At 44.0% G+C, this 21,984-nt stretch overlaps 1 protein-coding gene across 1 annotated transcript; it reads left to right on the top strand.

Annotated features, from left to right (window-relative positions):
- Positions 1–6,945: 6,945 nt before the first annotated feature.
- Positions 6,946–11,485, top strand: LOC308502476 (keratin, type II cytoskeletal 6A-like; the record flags this gene model as incomplete). The annotated part of the gene is made up of 9 exons (XM_081060328.1): positions 6,946–7,476; positions 8,385–8,599; positions 8,915–8,975; positions 9,134–9,229; positions 9,353–9,517; positions 9,988–10,113; positions 10,669–10,889; positions 11,104–11,138; positions 11,250–11,485. 9 exons carry the CDS (start codon positions 6,946–6,948, stop codon positions 11,483–11,485), a joined length of 1,686 nt encoding a protein of 561 aa, XP_080916454.1.
- Between the last annotated feature and the right edge of the window lie 10,499 nt (positions 11,486–21,984).

Below are 21,984 nucleotides of genomic sequence, written 5' to 3'. Positions count from 1 at the left end.
GGTCCTCCTGTTATCGGCTCTCAGTTCCACATTGTCTCAAACCCTCTGTTTAGCTGCATGGTCTATCTTCAGGTTGCTGCTTTTTTCCTGCTTTCCACTTCTCTTAGTCTTTGAGTTAGAACTGAAGTTGCTCAATACCTTCATTTCTCCTCTGGCCTATACCTTCTCCACCTGAGCTGCCATTGCTCACCATCAGAAGGTCATTGTTTGGGTTCTACTGCAGAAAAGGCAACTTCCCTTTGGTTTCCACTGTCCCAGGGATTTCCCATCTTCCAAGTGTGGGTTCCTCTCTTGCAGTAATCATTTAACACAAGTGAGATGAAACACAAGTGTACAGAGTCTGTATCCCTATTGTTTCCTCTGTTCTTTGCTCATTTATAATTGCTAAATAAAGCAGATTTATAATATAATGCATGGTTTCCTATTGCCTTGCTTTGTCCTCAGTGGTTTTGGAGGTTTTTATCTGATAAATTTCTTTTCATGAATAAAGGAGACTCCCAGTTCCCACATGCTTCACTCGCTCCTTTAGAAAACTTCAATAAACAGAAGTTTGGCACCTCCATGATCAAGGTTCATCCCAGATCAGATTCCATCTAAATGTTTGGCTTGAGGAGTGGTAGGGATCTGGTCCACCGTCACTGTCAAGTCTGTTTTCCTAGCCATATCAGGCACCTGCAGCTTAGGCTCTCTGAATTGTTGTCTAAGATGCCACCTCTTCCTGCCCCAGTGGTCACCCATAATTTCCAGAGAAAGACCTTATGTCCAATTAGAGTAGAAGAACATTGACAAGAAAATAAGATATTTGATTTATGTACAATTGCCTCCAGGACTAAGAAACTTGCTTGACAACATATATCAAGACCAATTAAAATGTGCACATGCCTCTCTTGAATAACTATGGTATACACCTGAAACTAATACAATGTTGTATGTTAGCTATATTTTAATGAAAATCTTAAAAATAAAATAAATGTCCACACTCCTGAACTATAATTACACTTCTAGAGATGTATCCTACGCAAATAGTTCAAAAGCAAAAAGTTGTATATCATGGATGTGAATCTTAACAATCGTCTCAATGTAATAATTTTGGAAACACTAGAGCTGGTCAAATTAAGGAGCCAAAATTCAGGCACAAAACTCAGATGACAATTTCTTGAAGTGTAAAGGCAAAACATAAATGGAAATTCCCACCTTCTTACATCAGAAGCCTGTCACAGAGGCTCAACGGAGTCGAATCCTTGTTGCTCCAAAGAGATGGTCCCACATCCTCTCTGGTGTGCCTTGGCCTGTTTTGACTTCTGTGGATGGGAAATGGAAAACTCAGATACAGTTCAACAGTGGTCTGTCAACTTCTGCATCCTGAGGGCCAGTCATTGTTTCCATTCTGTTTTCTCTATGTCCCTAATTTCCAGGTTCTCACATCACAAGGGAAATTTTCTTGGATGGGCTCATTTATAGAGGGTGTTTCTGGAAGCTGCTGTATCAGCATCTTGCTGTGTTTACCTCTAACCATCCCTCCAGCAACGTGAGCAGCCTCTCACTTTGGCATCTCTTCACTTTCTGCCCAGAATTTCCCCAACAGTAGAGGTGTGATGACAGGCTCCCGAAGTCTAAGCTTTCTTATCACACTTTCTATTATATACCCATGAGGAATAATGGAAGGTAAAATAACTGACAAGGAAAATTATCTAGCATATAGAAATACACAAAAGAAGGCTTAAAAACAGTACACACACACACACACACACACACATATACAAATACAGATTTATACATAGACAGACACACACACGGGATGACAAGTTTGCGAACTTGTTGTAATGATGTTGCTAACCTTTTTTGATATCAGAGGGATTATTTATCATGAATTTGTACCAATTCGACAAACACTTAACCAAGTTTACTATTTGGAAGTGCTGAAGAGTCTGCATGAAATAGCTAGACGACCTGAACTTTTCACCAACAATTCACGGCTCTTGCATCACCACAATGCACCAGCTCTCACAGAACTGTCTATGAGGGAGTTTTTAGCCAATAAACAAATACCTGTATTGGAACATCCTCCGTATTCACCTGATCTGGCCCCTAATGACTTCTTTCTTTACCCAAAGATAAAGGAAATATTGAAAGGAAGACATTTTGATGACAGTCAGGACACCAAGGGTAATATGATGACAGCTCTGATGGCCATTCCATAAAGAGTTCCAAAATTGCTTTGAAGGGTGGACTAGGTGCTGGTATTGGTGCATAGCTTCCCAAAGGGGGTACTTCGAAGGTGACCATAATGATATTCAGTAAAGAGGAATGTAGCACTTTGCCTAGGATGAGTTCGAGAACTTAATTGTCAGACCTCGTATAGTCTGGGGTTCAAAAATTAAGTAAATAATGACAGATGGTTGGAGCAAGTGTATCATGTTGGTGTGTGAGGTTATAGACAAAGGAGAAGGCTAAAATGATCCTTATGGCAAAGAATTAGAGTTGCAGACATCAGCATGAATTTATGTTTAGTTTAATACAGATACTGATGGTTACATATGGTAACTTTTATAGACATGTGCATATACAGGGACTAGAATACACACGTTTGTTTTTTGCTCTATCACTTAATGGTGCCTAGAAACAATGACACCCCAATAACAATGAGCACATCTGGCACCCAGATCTTGGTTTCTAAAACAATTACCCAATATTAGTGTAATGGTTAATTTTATGTGTCATCTTGACTGGGCTACAAGGAACCAGATATTTGGTCAAAAGTTATTCTGGGTGTTTTTGCGAGGACGTATTTAGATGAGGTTAACACTTAAATTGGAAGACTGAGTGGATTACCCACCATAATATAGGTTGGCCTCATTCAATCAGTTGAAAGGGTAAATGGAACAAAAGACCGACCCTCCACTAAATAAGAATTTTCTTTCCCACTGAGACGAAGGGACTTCCTAGTTCTGCAACAACCTGCCAGCCTTTGGACTTGAACTGGGACATCAGTTCTGCAGATATTGGAGCTGCCAACCTCCAAGATCACATAAGTCAATTTCTTATACTAAATCTCTCTCTCTCTCTCTCTCTCTCTCTCTCTCTCTCTCTCTCTCCATATATATATATATATATGGACAACCCAGACTAACACCATTAGGAATAAAGTCTCCCTTATTAAAAATGAAGGAGAAATGATTGATTCTAGGAATGGGGTGGTAAAAAAAACCCACTGAAAGAGCCTCCAATAGCCAAATTGGAACAATTTAAGCCATAAATAAATAAATAAATAAATAAATAAATAAACAAACAAATAAATAAAATTAAATTGTATAAATATTCATGGCCCATACTGATCTGAGTAAATGATTGAATAATAATAAGGGATGATAGCTATCATGCAGAAGAACTCCAAATTATTTATATAGGTGCTCCCGCCTCAAGAAGGTACAGAATAACTCTTGCCCCCTAAGTGTGGGCTGTGCATACTTACTTCCTTCAAAAGAGTACAGTATGGAAAGGGGTTAAAAAGTAACTTTACAGTAGAGAAATCTAATGAACATTCCTTAGCCAGGTGATCAAGGTTAACATCAATAATGATGTCACATTGATAACATGTACCCGTGATATGATGTAATGAGAATGGCGCATTACCTCTGTGTCTTTCTAATATTTGTGGTCTCCATCATTACGGAGTCAACAAACCTGACTTTGTCAGACTACAGACTGATTGAAGTTAAGGCGTACTTGTCACTGATTACATTTTTCAATCTAACTGCACAACAGTTATTATAGCTATTATAACCAAAGGTCATTTACTAATGAAATCTAATACTCATTTATATTCAAATTTAGATTAAAAGTCACTATTACTTAGACATGCATGGAAATATTTACAAATGAAATGACTTGATGTCTAATTTCCTTTAGGATACTTTAACGAAAAAAATAGAGGATTCAGATATAAAAATTAGATGAAACAATGAGAAAATATTGATAATTGTTTAATCTGGATAATTGGTACGTGATGGTTTATATACTATTCTCTTTATTGTATCAGTTTGAAATTTTCAATGATACAAATTTTGTTTATGAAATAAAGTAGGTTGTTACACTGAGAAGAGCACAAATATATTCTGGAATTAAATTTCTAGTGTCGGTAAATCTGTATCCTGTAGAAAAAATCCAGGTGACTCACAACATGGTTCTAGAGAAGAGAGAGGCCCTAAAAACAATGAATCTGCATTGAATAAAATTGTTTCCATGAAGTTTGAGAGAGGAAAAATATTTCTAACCTAAGTTATTAACATAATACTATAATTAATATGATATCTTAAATATAAATACGTGAATGGGAGACTTCTGAATACAACACAGTAAAAGAAAGGGAGGCATTTCCTCCTTTTCAGAAATTACCTAAAAACAAGAACAATAAACATAAAGGTAAACTCTACCCTCAATGACCAAAAGGAAAAGATCTTAAAATCTCTGAATCCAAAAAAACAACAACAAAAAAAAAGGAACAATACCCTCACAGAAATAGAGAAATACACACACAATTGTTAGGAAAACTCAAAGACAAGATGCCCACAGCTACAGATCTCAGGAATAACCAGTGACAAACCCTCTCACAAAGAAACAAACCAAAGCCAAGCAACAAGGTAACCACAAAGGAACACCAAACAAAGCTAAAGCCTCTGAGACTTTCCTACTTGCCAGGCACTGTTGACTCATGTAACTCCTACTAAGTCAACTAAAGGACACTTCCTTCTGTGCAAATCCAAGGAGCCCTTGTTTGCTTCGATCAGAACTGGATGTGTGGGCTGGAGGCGGGACCCCATATATCATGAAGTTGCAAGAAACTGCAAAGGTAGTGTTGAATCAGAGACAAGGCCTACTGGCAGCATTTTGTTGGTGAAGCAAAGAAAGACTGAAGTGTGAGCCACTCTTCAGTGATCCCTTTTGGTTTGGCTGAATTAAAGATTAAAATAATTATTCACACAGCCCTGTGTCATAATGAGAAATTCCTGTTAGCCTGGATATGGTCCTGGCCCTTCCTCCCAGAATTCTTTTTGTAAATGGCAGGTCCAGAAGGAACTCACCTCATTCAAAGATGAGCAATAGTCAGAAAGGAACCATTCTTGGACTCACAAAAGATATTTTACATTGAAAAAAAAATACTGCAGGGAGTAGGATAAACAAAAGGCATACAAAAAAAGAAAAACACTTAGCAGAAAAAAAGTCACAATAAAATATTACCAGAGAATTAAATGAAATAAACACCATGATAGAATCAGAGAACAAGGGGGCAATATAGTGAGACAATGAAAGGTTAAAACATTTGCTTAGAGAGCTCAGAAAAGGAGCAGAGGGGTGGAAAATGCCACAATAGAAATGAAGGCCAAACTGAAAGCAGCACAAAGAGGAAAGGACATTGCTGAATGTACAATAGTAACACACAAGCAAAGGTGAAGAAAGGCAAGCAGTTATGAAGTAGAAATCGTAGAGTATTGAAAGAGAATCGAGAGAAAACTTAGATGTGGGAGATAACGCAGATATAACACAAACATAATTGGAAAAGAGAATATATGTATTATATATATATATTGTATATGTATATATATGCAAATATGTTATATAAACACACACACACACATTACACATCACACATGCCCCAGGAAAAGCACAGGAACCTATCCAAGTGAAGTTACTACAAGCTTACACAAGGAACTGGGAACACAGCTTGCCTCCAAATACAGCAATTAGGTGACTGGGCAATGGCCTGGAGCATGTATTTTGTCTCTTAAACATGTACTATTTATTTAATTTTTAAATATATAAATGTGTAAGGAAACATATACAATATCTATATCTAGAAAGTTTAAATACATAGCTTATTAAGCTTCTAGTTTTAAATATCAGTTTACAGGACATATAAAGGACATAGCAGCATGTTAAATGAGACTCTTGAATATGCAATTAGAAATATCCAAAGAATGAAAAACAACGCAGAACAAATAACCTGGTTTCTTTCACAGATAAAAATCAAGGGAAAAAAAGAAGGGGGATTTAATGATTTAAAAGACATGTCACCAAAATACAACATGTGTGGAGCTTATTTGGATCCTGATGTAGACGAGCAAGCTATAAAAAATAAATTACACACGCAGGTTTATTTGAAGATTGAATTTGTTGATGTTAATAAATATATACTATTTAACATATCAAAATGGTATTTTGGGTTTTTTTTGTTTGTCATTTAGACATAAATATAGAATTACATGACAAAGAAATGATATGATCTCTGAAATTTGCTATCAAATAATTTAGAGTTGGGAGAGAATTGGGTGGGAGTATGGAAGAAATGAGTCCAGCCGTAATATAATAATTTTTATAAAGCAGGGTGATAAGTACATAGGGGCCCATTATGTTATTCTACTTATCCACCTGTGGGAAATTTAATGTTAAAGGAAAGAAAGTCATTTATATCTTTTGTAAAAAAGAAAAAGAATGGGAATTTTTCTATTAGGCATATTGAACAGATTATTTGGATCTGTAATCTCTGCTGGGTAAAATAGCAGGTTGGAGAGACCTCTCGGTAAATTGTAATACACAAGCATAAAATGCAGAACCTTTGAGACAATGACGAACTCCTAGCACAGTGAATAGAGAATAGTCTTATTGTACTGAGATCAAGTCAAAGCTGGAAGGCAAGAAAATTTTCCCTGAGTAAAGGAAGCCAAAGTGCAACCTTCATATTTCATAACTTTTTAAATAATCCAGATGTGATCTCATTGTTTGTAAAGCCCAGCCCTTCCCAATCCGCAAGCTCACCTTCCAGGACAGAGCCCAGCCCATTTCACCATATATAAACTGCTGCTGGACAGCTCATCTCACACATCTGCTTCTCTCAGCCCTACCCTCCAGCTTCTCACACCTTCTTCAGCCTCCTCATCTTCGGGAACCATGTCTAGCAAATCCATCACGAGGAGCAGCCATCGTGGCTTCAGTGCCAGCTCAGCCAGAGTCCCCAGGGCTGGCCGCTCTGGCTTCAGCAGCGTCTCCGTGTCCCGCTCCAGGGGCAGTGGTGGCTTCGGTGGAGTGTGTGGAGGGGCTGGCTTTGGCAGCCGGAGCCTCTATAGCCTGGGGGGCTCAAAGAGGATCTCCATCGGAGGGGGCAGCTGTGCCATCAGTGGCGGATATGGCAGCAGAATTGGAGGTGGCTTTGGCTTTGGAGGTGGAGCCGGGAGTGGATTTGGTTTCGGCGGTGCAGCTGGTAGTGGCTTTGGGCTCGGTGGTGGAGCTGGCTTCGCTGGTGGCTATGGGGGCTCCGGCTTCCCTGTGTGCCCCCCTGGAGGCATCCAAGAGGTCACGGTCAACCAGAATCTCCTCACTCCTCTGAACCTGCAAATCGACCCCACCATCCAACGGGTGAGGACTGAAGAGCGGGAGCAGATCAAGACCCTCAACAACAAGTTTGCCTCCTTCATCGACAAGGTGAGCGGGCAAGACCGGCCCACCTCTGGGATCTCTGAGTCCCCAAACTAGAGAATAGTGAATGTCCTACTTGGGGGCAGAACAGGGGAGAGGGAGAGAGAGACTCTGACAGGCTCCCCAACGGGAAAGCAACAGCTCAAAAGATGATGGAAATCAATTAGAACTACAGAATCTTTAAATATCCCTCATTCTGTCTGGGAAGAATTTTCAACTTTTAATAACCATAAAACACTGAGAAATGGGAGGGACTGAGCCATACCTCCTAAAGAATCTAAGTGGTTAAAAAGAAAAATCCAGTGGACAACTAACTGCCCTAGAGCTCTGGGCAGGGGAAAAAAGAAAAGGAAGAAAACAAAATTCTGGCTGGGTTAGAAAAAAAAACCTCAGAAACACCCATATGTTCCATAAAAACACTAATCTATACTAGAAACAGTTAACAACCATTAAATGAGGATGTTCTAGAGGAAACTCATGCACTAAATGGGACATTAGATTGGATCTAAATGTTAATTGGTTTAAATTTGATCATTAGATTCTAAACATTTATCATCCCCTTAACTGGGTCCTAACGCAATACAATCTTTGTGCAATGTATCAGGGAATACTATTTTAAACTAGATTTGTGATAGTACTTGCCAAGAGAAAGAGAAGAAACATCAAAAGTCACTGATAGACGTCAGAACACAAAGTCAGAGCACCCCAAGGTCCACGGGGGAACTTCACTGGGAGCTCTGTGGGTTGCGAAGGAAAACAGTCTGGGGGAGCACGACTGTCAGCCTGAGGCTCTGCACATGCTCTGTAGAAACCCAGCATCACCACGGGACCAGCCAGGCCTGCTTGCGGACCTGACAATTCAATCTCTTTCTTACTTCCTTCACCTGGCAAACAACCAACTTGTGTCCCTCCAGGTGCGGTTCCTGGAGCAGCAGAACAAGGTCCTGGACACCAAGTGGACCCTGCTGCAGGAGCAGGGCACCAAGACCGTGAGGCAGAACCTGGAGCCTTTGTTCGAGCAGTATATCAACAACCTCAGGAGACAGTTGGACAGTGTCCTCGGCGAGAGAGGCCGCCTGGACTCGGAGCTCAGGGGCATGCAGGACATGGTCGAGGACTTCAAGAGCAAGTGAGTACAAGGAGAGAGATGGGCTCAGTTTGCCTATCAAGTACAGATGTGAGCATCGTTTTGTAGCAAAACAAGTCTGTGAAATGAAAACTCATAATTGTTGCCTAAAAACAAACACAAAGAACAAAAGTATCATTAGGTGGATGGGGAGAAAAAGAAGGAAACAATTCAGGAGTCACAAAAATCATCGTTTAGAATTACAGGAGGGAAAGCTCAATTAGGATGAATCCACTATGGAAAGCTTGGATCCCGGGCTGCCTTTTCTGTGCCATCTTCAGCGCTGCTCAGTTACACCTTGTCCCTTTCTCATTCTAGATATGAAGATGAAATCAACAAGCGCACTGCAGCAGAGAATGAATTTGTGACTCTGAAGAAGGTAAGCTGATTAAGATCAGGGTCATGTTTCCTGGCAGAAGGAGAGGACTCTGGGTCTTTGCCCACATCTGAGAGGAGAATAGGTGGGGGAATAGACTAAAGATGGGCAGATGGGGAAGGAGGGCTCAGCTGACTCCAAGTTGTTGGCTTATTCCCCAGGATGTGGATGCAGCTTATATGAATAAGGTTGAACTGCAAGCCAGGGTCGATGCTCTCATGGATGAGATCAACTTCACGAGAGCCTTCTATGACGCAGTAAGCATGTCCAGCTCCCTTTTACTTTCTGTAATGGGGCCCAGCAAAAGGGGGCAAGGTCTCGGGGTTATGAACTCTGTCAGTGTCGCTGGAGAAGATGATCTGACAATCTCTGTTATGTAGGAGCTGGCTCAGATGCAAACCCACGTCTCAGACACGTCCGTGGTCCTTTCCATGGACAACAACCGTGACCTGGACCTGAACAGCATCATCAACGAAGTCAAAGCCCAATATGAGGAGATCGCTCAGAGAAGCCGAGCTGAGGCCGAGTCCTGGTACCACACCAAGGTGAGTGGGCAGCTGCTGAGGGATTCCTGGGCTCACTCCCTGAAGACCAGCAAGATTGCAGTCTTCACTGGGAAATCGACTTCTAGGGAGCTGGGTCCTCTCACAGAAGGTGTAACCTGCACTGACCGAGTAGATATTTACAGAATTTATGTGTGACTCTAGTAAGCCACAGAAGTGCAGTGCGGGAGGAAAGCTAATATAGATAAGGACCCAGTGAGCGTTGCTTTAGTTTCACCCTGATGCTGGATCTCAGATACGTAGCGCAGGACATGGTGGTTCTGAGGCAAACTAGACAGTCAGTGGTCCCATAACAAGGATGGTCTGAGATCAGTGTGTAGTATCGAAGGGCCTTACAAAATATCTTGTGGGGAAGCCATTAGGTTCTAGTTTAATAAATGGCTGATTCAGAAGTGAAATTCACCAGCATGTGAAAGGCCATACACATCACCTTCTCTCCCTCTGGACTACAGTATGAGGAGCTTCAGGTCACAGCTGGCAGACACGGGGATGACCTGCGCATCACCAAGCAGGAGATTGCTGAGATCAACCGCATGATCCAAAGGCTGAGATCTGAGATCGACCATGTCAAGAAACAGGTAGGATGGGGACTATGCAGAAGAAAAGCATCGTTTTCTTGCTGGATCACCAGGCTGTCATCAACCATCTTCTGGGAGGTGCCTGGAAACTGAGGTAGCAGCAGGAGGGGAGAACATGCAATACCTACCCTCAGTGAGTTGCCACAGGTAGGAGAGATGATCCCAACGTAAGAGCGTGAGACAAAGGTTGGAACTAAACCAGTATCCCTTGGCCCTAGCTATAAAAATATAGGCAAGAGGCATTGAAAAGAGATTACATAAGGAGAACGATTGACTTGGGAATATAAGAAACAAGTTGGATGTGTGCTGTCGTATCTTCCACCAGTCAGCCCCCACATCCTCGTGCAGGAAGCTTAACACAAAGAGGAACAAAGGTTAACACGTGGCTCCCAGACTAGATAAGTCTTGCAGAATAGGCGAAGTCTTGACAAAAGGAGTCAGAATGCCTTTCCCATGCAATCTGGGCTCTGGAACTCTTCCTCGCTGGGAAAGAACGACGGTTAGTCTCCTCTGGAGGACGGGATTACAAGTTCCTTCTGCCTATCTCCCCTCTAGTGTGCCAGCCTGCAGGCTGCCATCGCTGATGCTGAGCAGCGTGGGGAGCTGGCCCTCAACGATGCCAAGAATAAGCTGCTTGGACTGGAGGACGCCCTGCAGAGGGCCAAGCAGGACATGGCCCGGCTGATGCGTGACTACCAGGAGCTCATGAACGTCAAGTTGGCTCTGGACATGGAGATCGCCACCTACAGGAAACTGCTGGAGGGCGAGGAGTGCAGGTGAGTAACTGACAGCCCCTCAGACAATGGGTGCGTTTCCATGATGGCCAGCCAATGAGGACAAGTTCAGGCCCTCTCATCGTGGCCATGATTCTTACTCTCAGAGAACCATTTAAAAGGCACTTTCCCACCAACTAGCCTCACAGGGAGGCTTCCCACACTGGTTCCGTGGTGGCTCTGAGATCTCATGGTCCCTGTGTTTCCTTCCTCCTAGGCTGAGTGGGGAAGGCGTTGGACCAGTTAACATCTGTAAGTATCTTTGCTTACCTCCCTCCCTTGCCCTTGCGCTCTTCTGACTGGTGTCAGGCTCGGTGAGTGAGCTCACCATGTCTCTGTGCCCTTGTCCTCCTCCCTCCACAGCTGTGGTGCAGTCCACCGTCTCTGGTGGCTATGGTGGCGCCGGCGGTGTTGGCGGTGGCTTAAGCCTGGGCGGAGGCAGCGGCTACTCCTATGGCAGTGGTCACGGACTTGGAGTTGGCTTCAGTTCAGGAAGTGGCAGAGGTTTTGGTGGTGGCCTGAGCTCTGCTGGGGGCAGCACCTCCACCATCAAATACAGCACCACCTCATCCTCCAGCAGGAAGAGCTACAAGCACTGAGGTCCTCTGTTGGCTCCTGATCCCACATTGTTTCAGGGCCCCTGTCCAGCTCCATTGCCCTCCCCTCTGGTTGCTTCTTCTTTCTTGCCTCCAATTTCTCTTGGCCCCTGAATTGAGCTGAGGTCACCTAGTTCTCACTTCCGGTTTATACCTGCTAGATCTTATCTTCATTAGTCACCGTTGGGAAGTCAACCAGCAGGATCACGAAGACATGTAGACATCCTTTTGATATCCCATGTCATTAGTTATATCATTCTGCCATAATTTGAGGAAGAAAACGGCCTATGCTCCTCTGAAAAATGAATCTCGATCTGGATCACGCTACACAATGGGTACTCTTCCCTTTGATGTTTAAGGGTGCCGCCCATTATACCTCCACTTCAGAGTTCCCCACAGGCTAAATAAGTTATCTTTTCATCAAGGGCCCCTAAATGGCATTGACACAATGCTCTCATGTAGAGTTTTATTCCTGCAGTGTCTTTCTCTGCTCTCTTGGCTCTTTTTTTGTTGTGTTCAATAAAGCAGACTTAATACAAAGATTCTGTGTTTAATTGATTGCTTATTATGTATTGGTTATGAAACTTTCTCATCCTGCACCATGATCCTCATCTTTGGAGTACCATCTCTCAGCCCCACTGACAACTTACCCTGCTTCATACCCAATTCTGTCAGTCAACATTACATGATACCTAGTTATTCCGTGGCTGGATGACCAACAACAACTATTTAGCTCTCTGCCACTCAAGGCTCTTTCTCAAAATGAAGTCTTTTAAAAAAGCATTAGGAAAGAAAGGGAAACCAGGGTCCTGGAAGCTGGATCAGCATAATCTCATAACTGAGGGGTTGTGCTTTTCCAGATCAATCATTTGGTGGCCTGGTCCCCACCCTGACCCCTGAGACTCCTCAGAGACACCCCATCCAACCCCCCGTCCATCAGGGAAACGTGGAACTGATTCACCAGAGCAGAGACCAGTTGGTAGGAAGGCAAAATGCTTGATTCCTCTGTATGACAATAAAAAGTTGCCACAAAGTTGTTGCTTTGATATGACATCTGAGGTGTATCACTCAAACCAATTGGTACAGAAAAGAAATATCCCCAGATTGTGGTGGATGAATTAATAAAGCCACACTGTGCTAAGTGAGTTGTAATACATTTCTTTTGTGCCCAAAGATACTTGGGTTCCATTGAAGAACTTCTTTTAAAAAAATGTTCATTAAAATTAATAAAACTATACACCTAGTTTTATTATTTTATAGTTTGACTCTCTGTAAATTATATTGCCATAACTTTGAGGTAAAATAAAGCTGTCAAGAAAAGTCAATAAAATAAATTAATAAAATCTCCAAACAGCATTGGTTGGAGACTTTGTTCTGAAGTGCTGTTGGTGAAAAAAATGAGATTGAAAGATGAACCATGTTGACAGATGACACCCAGATTAGCATAGAGATGGTTCTGGCTGGGAAATTCTCTTTTTGTGATAGAATATCCAAAAATCATTTTCAGTGTACATTTACATACAAATTTTGACAAGCAAATATAGATGTTGGGGTTAATTAAAATATTTCCAGCTATCAGTGTCAGGGTTATAATTTTGACTTCCATATAGAAATGGACTCTATCTTTTAGGCCATGTTTATAAAAGCTTAATCTAGAATCCGACTAATCAGGCATTCTGTACCTGGTCTTATCTATATGCAAAAGAATAAAAAGCAAGGAAAACTTCCACAAGAACAGCAATAACCACTCAGTTACAAAAATACTTTGATATTTTGAAGCCATGGCAGAGACCCTCTGCCCTGGCTCACAAATCCAGTTGCGGTCTTGCCTCATTCCATGGTTGTCTGCAGGTGGGCAAAGGTCTTGCTGCTGAGCAGGTCACTAGGCAGAAGCTTTGGAGCTGGGGAAGACTTTTAAGAATTAGTCACCTCCCACCTTTCTATTATATAGCTGTGGAGTTTGAGGTCAAGGTCGTGGTGAAAAAAGAGCTAGGAACAGCCGTGCTGTACAAAACCCCCAACGCTGATAGGGAAACTTGAAATGAGCCAGGCTAAGATTCTGGTTCTCCCACCTCATGTGAGAAGCTCCATGGCAGCAGGTTACCTACAGGCCTCCCTCACCACCCTTAAGTGAGGGCCAGGTGAGCACCCAGTTCTGTAGAGGCCAACTACTTGCCAGGAGGCTTGATACTCAGAGCAAGCATTACTATCTCAGGCACCTGTGAATAGGCCACCCAGACGAAATAGAGAACGCCGAGTAAATGTGAATTCTACATAAACAATTTTAAACGTTTAGTATTAAGCCTGCCTAAATATTGCATGGCATATACTTATACTAAACAGTTATTTGTTATCGATCTGAAATGCACATTGAACTGCACGTCTTGTATTTATTTGTATTTGCTAAATCTGGCCCGATCAACGAAGTAGATCCATCTTCATACTGAATTACAGTCAAGGGCGCTGGTGGTTGGGCTGCTGCTCCGAATCTCTATTGTAAAGGGGCAGACGATAGGTCAGGGCCGACCTTCAGACCCTCTCCTCCAAAGTATCCTTTCTCTGTTATCCCAGCCCTCAGCTCCAGGCTATAGCTACCCAGCTGCCCCTATGCAAATCAGCTCACACAGCTTTGGGCTCCCTTGGGGTTTCTCATAGTTTTGTGGTCATCAGTGACAGTTCCTACTGTCCATGACTTCCAGGTGTTTCTATAATTTCTCAGGACTGATCCTGGGAGAGGGATTAGCAGGACCAGCTGGTTTCCCATCTTAGCGGGAACTTAAGCCATGGATTTTTTTAAAGGACATTATCTCTATTCATTATGTTTGTGATTTATTAAAAGATGTTAACATGGGATAACGGTGAAATAAATAAATCAAAATATTAATAGTAATTGATTGTAAGGAGTGGGAATTTGGGTAATTGTTATTTTCCTGTTTGTTCTTTCCTGCTACATAAACATCCTCATTCCCTCCCCCACCGCACCCCCGCCATTGAAATACCATTTTTATTTCATGCTGAATTCATACATTTTCTCTTCTGTTCCATTGATCTCTTTGTGTGATCACACCATCAAAGTACTAAAGCTTTCTGTTCTATGTTGGTTTCTGATATAGCCAATTCCCACGCATTGTTTGTTTTCAGGTTATTCTTGTGCATTTTGTTTTGCTGTTATTGTTGCTATTAGGTGTATCTGGGTATCTTAGAGTTTTTGCATTGTGAATTAGGACCCTTTCCTTTCTATCATATTTTTTAATTACTGAAAGGTAGTGCATAAGAATTATTGATTTCTGTGTCCACCCACCTTGTTAAACTTTATCCCAGTTATGATTAAGTGATGAGTAAGAGGCAGAGCCAGGATCCAAGGACTGACCCTAATCCTTGCAAAATCTGTGTTCTTCCCCTGGGATTAGAGGGGTACGGTCTCACCCAGACACTTGCTCCATCAGTTCCACCTCTGGCCTTAGGAAGAGGTGCCGGGGAGAACACGGAGGGATTGACCTGGGCTTCTCCCACCTCTCCACCCCTTCCTTGTTTCGCTTGCCCTCTGGTGGAGACACCACTCCCCTAGAGTGCAAAGAGCAGACACAGAAGTGAAATCCTCCCTTAAATGGGGCATCTGCTGGATGATGACATCAACTGGTGACATATTCACACATTGAGGGTAAACACCAAGCAATGTTGCCTTGAGCTTGAGAATCCCAGGCCACACGGGCAGAAGAGGAATGACTGCTTTTGCCCAAGCTGGCACAGCTTACCGCTGTCTCCTCCTCCACCTCTGGACTCAATTCAAGCTTTATTTTGTCTTTCGTCTTCCTGAGAGCTCTATTAGTCTTTGAAGTCTTATTTCCCTACTCTGACTTCTCATTTATTCCTCAGTGATGAGGGAGTGATGAGTGGAATGTGACTGTCTTTAGCCTGTGTTACCCTCCTCTCAAAAATTGTCTTCCAAGCCTCATTTGCTTATCTATGTCCCATGTCACTCAGCAACCCAGCAAAGTCACTTGGAAATGTTGTGTAAGATTACCTGTGGCATAGCTGGGTTCTGGACACTGCAGATAACTTAAAAGAAGACAGGTACGTTATTAAGTGCATGTTGGATTCAACTGAATCATGTGAGGCTAAGCAGGTGTCAGTTCTTCCAAAGGGAAATTTTTAAAGAAGTAGGGACACCATATTTTAGAACTATATCCATAAATTACCATGATGCCTAAACAACCTTACCAACATAGAAAATATATGTGCTTATCTCACAGAGACATTAAGTGCTAACTCCAGTGAAACAAAACAAAACAAACAAACAAAAAAGAATTCCATTTATTGCAGAATCATACCCTCTAAATCATTCCAGAAAGAATTTGCAGAAACCCCACAACTTCTCCGGAGAGAGGATGTCCCTGTTTTCCATTAGACCACAGAAGCCCTTTGATACTGAATTAAACTCTACTTGCTGAGGTTTAGGTGTATTCCCTGGTCGCTACAACAACGTTAAAGAAACAGATTCATCTCTTATGATAATGCCTTTCCCCTTTCCTCACACCTCCTATTTCCCAATTCATTCGTCATTTTCATTAGTCTCTGGACTTACTCCAGGTTGGCCAACTCTTGCTTAACAAACCAGTGCCCAGGGCAAATGAAAATCACTTTGAAGCATTCCTTTAAAAGGAATCAGTGCCTCTCATTGGCCTGATGGGCGCATATCCAGAATATCCACTGAGAGGAAATCACTCAGAGGGCATTGGGACATCGCTGCCTGTAGGATCATACACCATTTTAGCCCCTTTCCAGAAAGGGAGGTGAGAGTAGTGTCCTGGTGTCTCAGATGTAACTTGCGTCATAGCCATGGCACTGGTCTGTTCAGTAGAAGCTATTTCGTCCCATCAGATTCCAGAAATATATCTGATTTTGCACCCTAGAAGGCTCCAGCAAAGCTGCACATCAATCAACGGCACTTTGAGTGTATACAAAGGCAGCTGGCTAATTGAAAGAGTCCTCTACTGAGTCCTTCTTCAAAGAGACAAGTTCTTTTGCAATCACGAGTCACAGGCTCTAATTTTTCATCCCTCTGTGTCTGGGATTTTGAATGTTTACTGCTGTTAAATCAGAGCACCGAGACATACCCATTCTCCAGTGACCCTGAGTCAACCATCTTAATGACTCTTGGTTTTCCAGTATCATGGTCACTGCCACCATCCTCATCATCAGTGTGCTTGTTTGGTGTCTGCAGGTCAGCTTGGTATCAGACAATCTGAGGCAGAGAGTCCCAGGCCAAGACTGGATGCCCCACTGGCCCGGCCCTCCAAGGGATAGTGGAAAACACAATCCCACATCCAGAAGCTTCTGCCTGTGGAAACACCCAGGTAAAAGATGCATCACCGTGATGTCTCAGACAAAAACGCAGCTATATAGACAAGGTAGGTGTGCATTCAGCAGATAAACACAATCTCATCTTAAGTATTCATGGATGGCTTCACTCTGTGATTTATCCGTGAGAAATGTTAAACCACGCCATCTCCCCAGACTCTCTTCCAGTGCTCAGAACGCTATGTCTTCTTGTGGGTGCCCAAAATGTGGCCCTTGGAGCCAACAGGGAGAGCAAGTCTCATCTGAAACCCTAACTTCCATCCTACAGTGTTTCCCCGAAAATAAGACCTAGCCAGACAATCAGCTCTAATGCGTCTTTTGGACAAAAATTAATATAAGACCCGCTCTTGTTTTACTACAATATTAGACCCAGTCTTATATTAATTTTTATTCCAAAAGACACATTACAGCTGATTGTCTGGCTAGGTCTTATTTTCGCGGAAACAGGGCATGATCAATCATGCCACTCACTACCAGGAAAAGCTGCAGGGGCACCGCATTTCATCCCCACTTTCCTCTCCCAGAAGTGTCCCTGTATGGCAGCTCCTCAGCACCAACCAGAGACTTGGTGAAATGCCCCAATCCTGGGAACAAATGAGGCCATTAAAGTGGTCAGAGGTGAACAGCCAAGACACACCCAGAATCCTCTCTTGTCTAAATCCCCTCACTCGCTTTCTATTGGGGTTCACTATGAAGGCCCTTGAGATGCTGGCATTGCACCCACCCCTTCCCTCCAGGAGGGGCCCCAACTATGCTTCAACTAGGCAATGGTGGAGGGAGATTTTTCTCACTGGGCTGTGTGATGTGAGGGAAGCTTGGGGTGAATGTAGGCATCAGAAGGAATTAGGAGCTCTGCCTCAGCCACCAAATGGACCGCTATGGACTTCAACAGTTCATGTTCTTGGTGTCCCATCTCCAACGGCTCCTTCAGGCTCTAAAAGATTGACTCTGCTTCTTTGCTTCACTTCTTTGTCCTAATGTACTCAGTCTGGACCACGTTTGCCTGTGGATGGTTGTTTTGTGAATGTTCCTAAGATGTGCGTGTCTGTGTGTCTGTGCTTTGCACATGCACATCTGTTGGGTGTGTCTGAAGGACTTGACCATGGAGGGGAGGGGCTGCTCCACCTTGCTTCTCTTAAGCACAAGTTTGAATGGAAAGCGTACCCCATTTTGCTGCTAATACTGACTGACGGGGACCTGAAGGTTACTTGCACACCCGCACAAAGCCGGGCAACTGCCCTTCAAATTTGGGCCCAAGTGAAATGCCTGCTTATGTCGGCGGTGAAGGGAGCAGAGGGGGGGAGGTCTGGCCGTGTGCAAGTCCACGTCCCAGGTCCTGTGTCTTAGTGGTTTCTCGACATCAACTGGCACATTTAGACCCTTTGGGGAGCGATTATTGCCACTGACTGTAGGAGCAAAGGGAGCCATGAGGTCGAGTCTGATCCCCATACAGGCAGGCTGGGTGGCACTTTAGAGATACCAAATATTGAGGAATTCTGCTGCCCGGCATGAATAGTCAAGGTTGAGAAGTGTTTCTGGTTGGGAGTCTCAGGCGTCACCACCACAGAGGTACTGTCTTGTCTACACTCAGCCCCTAGGAGTTGTAAATTGTAAGACCCAGGTGGTGACTGCACTTCCAAATGGCCTCAGCTCCCCTTTCCTTTTCAGGGTGAGCTCCAGAAGGGAAGGGGTTTTGTCTGCTTTGTTCACTACTCTGTCTCCTGTGCCTAATACAGTGAACACCTGGCATAGGTGTTAATAAACAGTTTTAACCACAGGCAGGACTCCCCAAGGTAGTAGGAGAGGGCTACCCAGATCTAGCTTTCGAGGGATCAGGGGTGGGTAGTTGGGGGCTGGGTCCTCAAACACTGTGCCTAGGAACCCTGGTTCTGTGCATCAGGACAACCTGCTTTAGGGGTTTACCTAAGCCCCTCAGTCCCCATCCAGCCTGCCTTCATCTGGCCCTGGCGTGTTTAGAAACCAAAGTTTTTTGGTGCACCCTCCTTTCCCTCAGCCTCCATGCCCACCTCTCCTCCTCCACGGACCTCACAGCCCTGGCTGCCATCTGACCCACTCACCTTGAAATCCACCGCAGCCAGGGGCCCCAGCATCCCTCTGAGGATGGGAGAGACCATCCTGAACAGGACGAGCAGGGAACAGGGAAATCAAAGAGTTTAGCATTCTCAGCCTTGGGCACCGGAGCACATACCATAATTCTTGAATCCACCACTCCCCAAAACCTCAAGAAAACTCCTCCCAGACAGACCCAACAATACAAAGTTGGAGAGACTCAGGAGATTTGGGGAACAGAAAAGAATACATAGCTCTTCTTTAAATTACATAACGTGTGTCGAGTGAACTTGTGCCACGGTTCTGTGAAACACCCCTAACCCTCAAAGGTAAACTAACACCCAGACCACCAGAAAATCAAAGCAGGTGGGAAAATATAGTGATGTGCAAGCCACGCCCAGGCATTCTCAGGGAACAGGTGTAAAGGGGTTAGTGTTTGGGCACAGAAGGTGAGCTCTAAGCAGAATTATAAAAGATATTAAAATCAAAACAAGAAACCTTCCTTGGCAGGAAGGGAAGAAAGTACTCACAGTCTCTAAGTTTTGAGGTTTTAAAGGGGGTGGTGACACAGGCCACTAAGGAGGCCAGGTGTCCTAGGCATTCACGTAGACATAGTCCACCAGGGTAAAGGTCAGTGAAGGTCAGAAGTCACAGAAGAGGGAGTGAAGGAAGAAGAGAAGTAAAAGACATCTATTTCCATCTATCTCACCAAAGTCAGTGAATAAGACAATCTAGTTTGGGAAACAACAGTCCAGGTGAAAAAATTAGAGAGAGGAGACAGAGAAGGAAGGTGGCAACTCCTGACAAGAGGTGATGGCTGAGACAAACAAGAATAGAAAGGAATGAGATGGCAATGTCAGAGAATAGGGCCCCCAGGAGAGGGTACAGGAAAGAAAGGAATATCCCAAGAGGAAAGGCAGACTGGAGCCAGCCCTGGAAGCCTGGCTTCCAGTGCTGGGAGAAAGCTGTGGCAGCCCCATTCTCATGGACCTACTGGCTAAGGCACTCCGCAGGCCTTGACCCTCCACCAGCCTTTGTTCCATGGAAAGCTCTGAAGGGTTTAGTCAGCATGGCTTAGGAAACAAGTGTCCCTTCTTCTGGAAGAAAGATTATCATGCAAGGAGTACAGAAAACAAAGACAATTATTCTTTCCATCCCAGATGCGTGCACCACCCCAGCTAGTACCTGGGCCCATTGGCCACTAAGTGAGAGAATTCTTGTTCTCCTCTTGGCTTGTATCAACAAAAGCTATGATTCATAGGTTCCCTGTGGAAACTGAGACTCTCAAACAATCTCTTAATGGAGGAGAGGCCCACCCCCTGGCTTCAGCCCCAAGGAGGAAATAGCTTAGACAACAGAGAACGTCCATGCTAAGTGCCAAGCTGCCATTCCAGGCAAGGGAGCGTCTGCCACCCCATTGGTTACCTGTGTTTCTCTGAAAGGACACTTGTGTGGAGAGACCATAAAATCGGGCTCTGCCTCTTACTAGCTCGGTACTGTCAGTCTGCTTAATTTATCATTTGGAGACTCAGTGTCCTCATCCTCAAAAGGGAGGCTGAATGCATTTCAGTTCCTCTCTCACGCTGCCATCCTTCAAAACCACTACAAGAAGCAAGAAGTCAGACGCAAGATAAGAGAATATTTAACAATTTCTCTGTCTGATCCTCCCATGGTAGAGACAAGGAGAAGAGATGCAGATAAGACAGGGATGAGCGAGCTTCAAAACCTCTTCTGTTTGAGAGTGATGGAGGAGGTAGGGCAGAGTCACAAGACTAACGGGGCGGGGAGGGGGCAGAGGGAGGCAGAAAAAATCCTCTACTCAGTGTAACCACTGGAGCTCTTTTGAAGAACGATTAAAGGGTCAGGATGGCTGGACCTCAGCAGGAGGAGTGGCCAGTCTGGAACCTTCCGAAATAAGGTAGCCTCAAACAGAGCTGGGAGATAGTGCTTCGGTGTCCACTACCTTTTCATAAATTGCCTAATGAGCTTCAGTGTTGACTTCCCAATAGGGTGATGAGTCCATTATTAAAGAAAAGGAACACGCATTGTGCTTTTTTTGAATCTGCCACATGTTGGACACACTGCTGGCACTTCATTCACACTCACTTGTTAGTGTCAGAAGGAGAAAAGACTCAATAAACATTTACTCAGCACATACATGGCTGAGGCATCACAAAAGTCATTTTCACCCATGAATACTCATCACAAGCTCCCCTTTACAGATACCCAAACTAAGGTTCAGAAGAGTTTCATGATTGGCCCAAGGTCTCACAAGTACATGGCAGGGCCGGGATTCAAACCCAAGTCTCCGCTCTTCAGCGTCTGTCCCTGGCAGATAGAGGGCCTGGTTTTGAGAGTCACATTGCATAGGAGTAGACAGGGCATACGTGCACATGCACACGCTCGTGCTCCAGAAAATCGTGTGTGACCTGCACAAAAGTGATGGAAGCTTAAGAGTAAAATAAAGGGGCAATCAAAACTGGGTGGATTCTTGACAATGATGAGTGCAGAGCAGGATTTTCAAGATCTGGAGGGGCGGCTTGGTGGAAGGGGGGAAACTGGGCACCAGTAGCTGAGAAAATGTTCAGGGACGGGAAGCACAGCTAAGGAATAGGAAGGAACCGGAAACAGTGAATTGCGGTCACTTGTAATGACAAGATGTTTGGACAGGAGGGAGTCGGTCCCAGGCCTAAGGAAGCGGTTTAGAAATGAGGCAGTGTTTTTTGAGTCCATTATAAGATGCATGATTAGGACATGACTGAAAGCAATTAAGGCGCTTCTCATTTGTCTGCTGATCAAGTTGCGACTGGAAAGGAGTTTCCACATGGGGGAGGGGTGCCAGGGAACCAACCAGTGGCTTGTACACCATTTCCAGAGGGGAGCTGAGTGTGAGCTCAGGGTTGGCGAATGCCTAGGAGATGCCATCAGAGGCCTCTATCAGCATTGCCCCGCCCCTCCCAGAGGCCCATAAAAGCCAGGGGGCCTGGGGCTTCCCAGATGCCCTGTCTTCTCTAGCCCCCTTCACACACACCCACATCAGGAGCTCTTCTCGCCCTCCTTTCTCAGCCGCC

The sequence above is a fragment of the Rhinolophus hipposideros genome (assembly GCF_964194185.1).
Source record: "Rhinolophus hipposideros genome assembly, chromosome: 9".
NCBI lineage: Eukaryota > Metazoa > Chordata > Mammalia > Chiroptera > Rhinolophidae > Rhinolophus > Rhinolophus hipposideros.
Note: the sequence above shows the minus strand (reverse complement) of the source record. Positions and strands in the feature narration are given on the sequence as shown.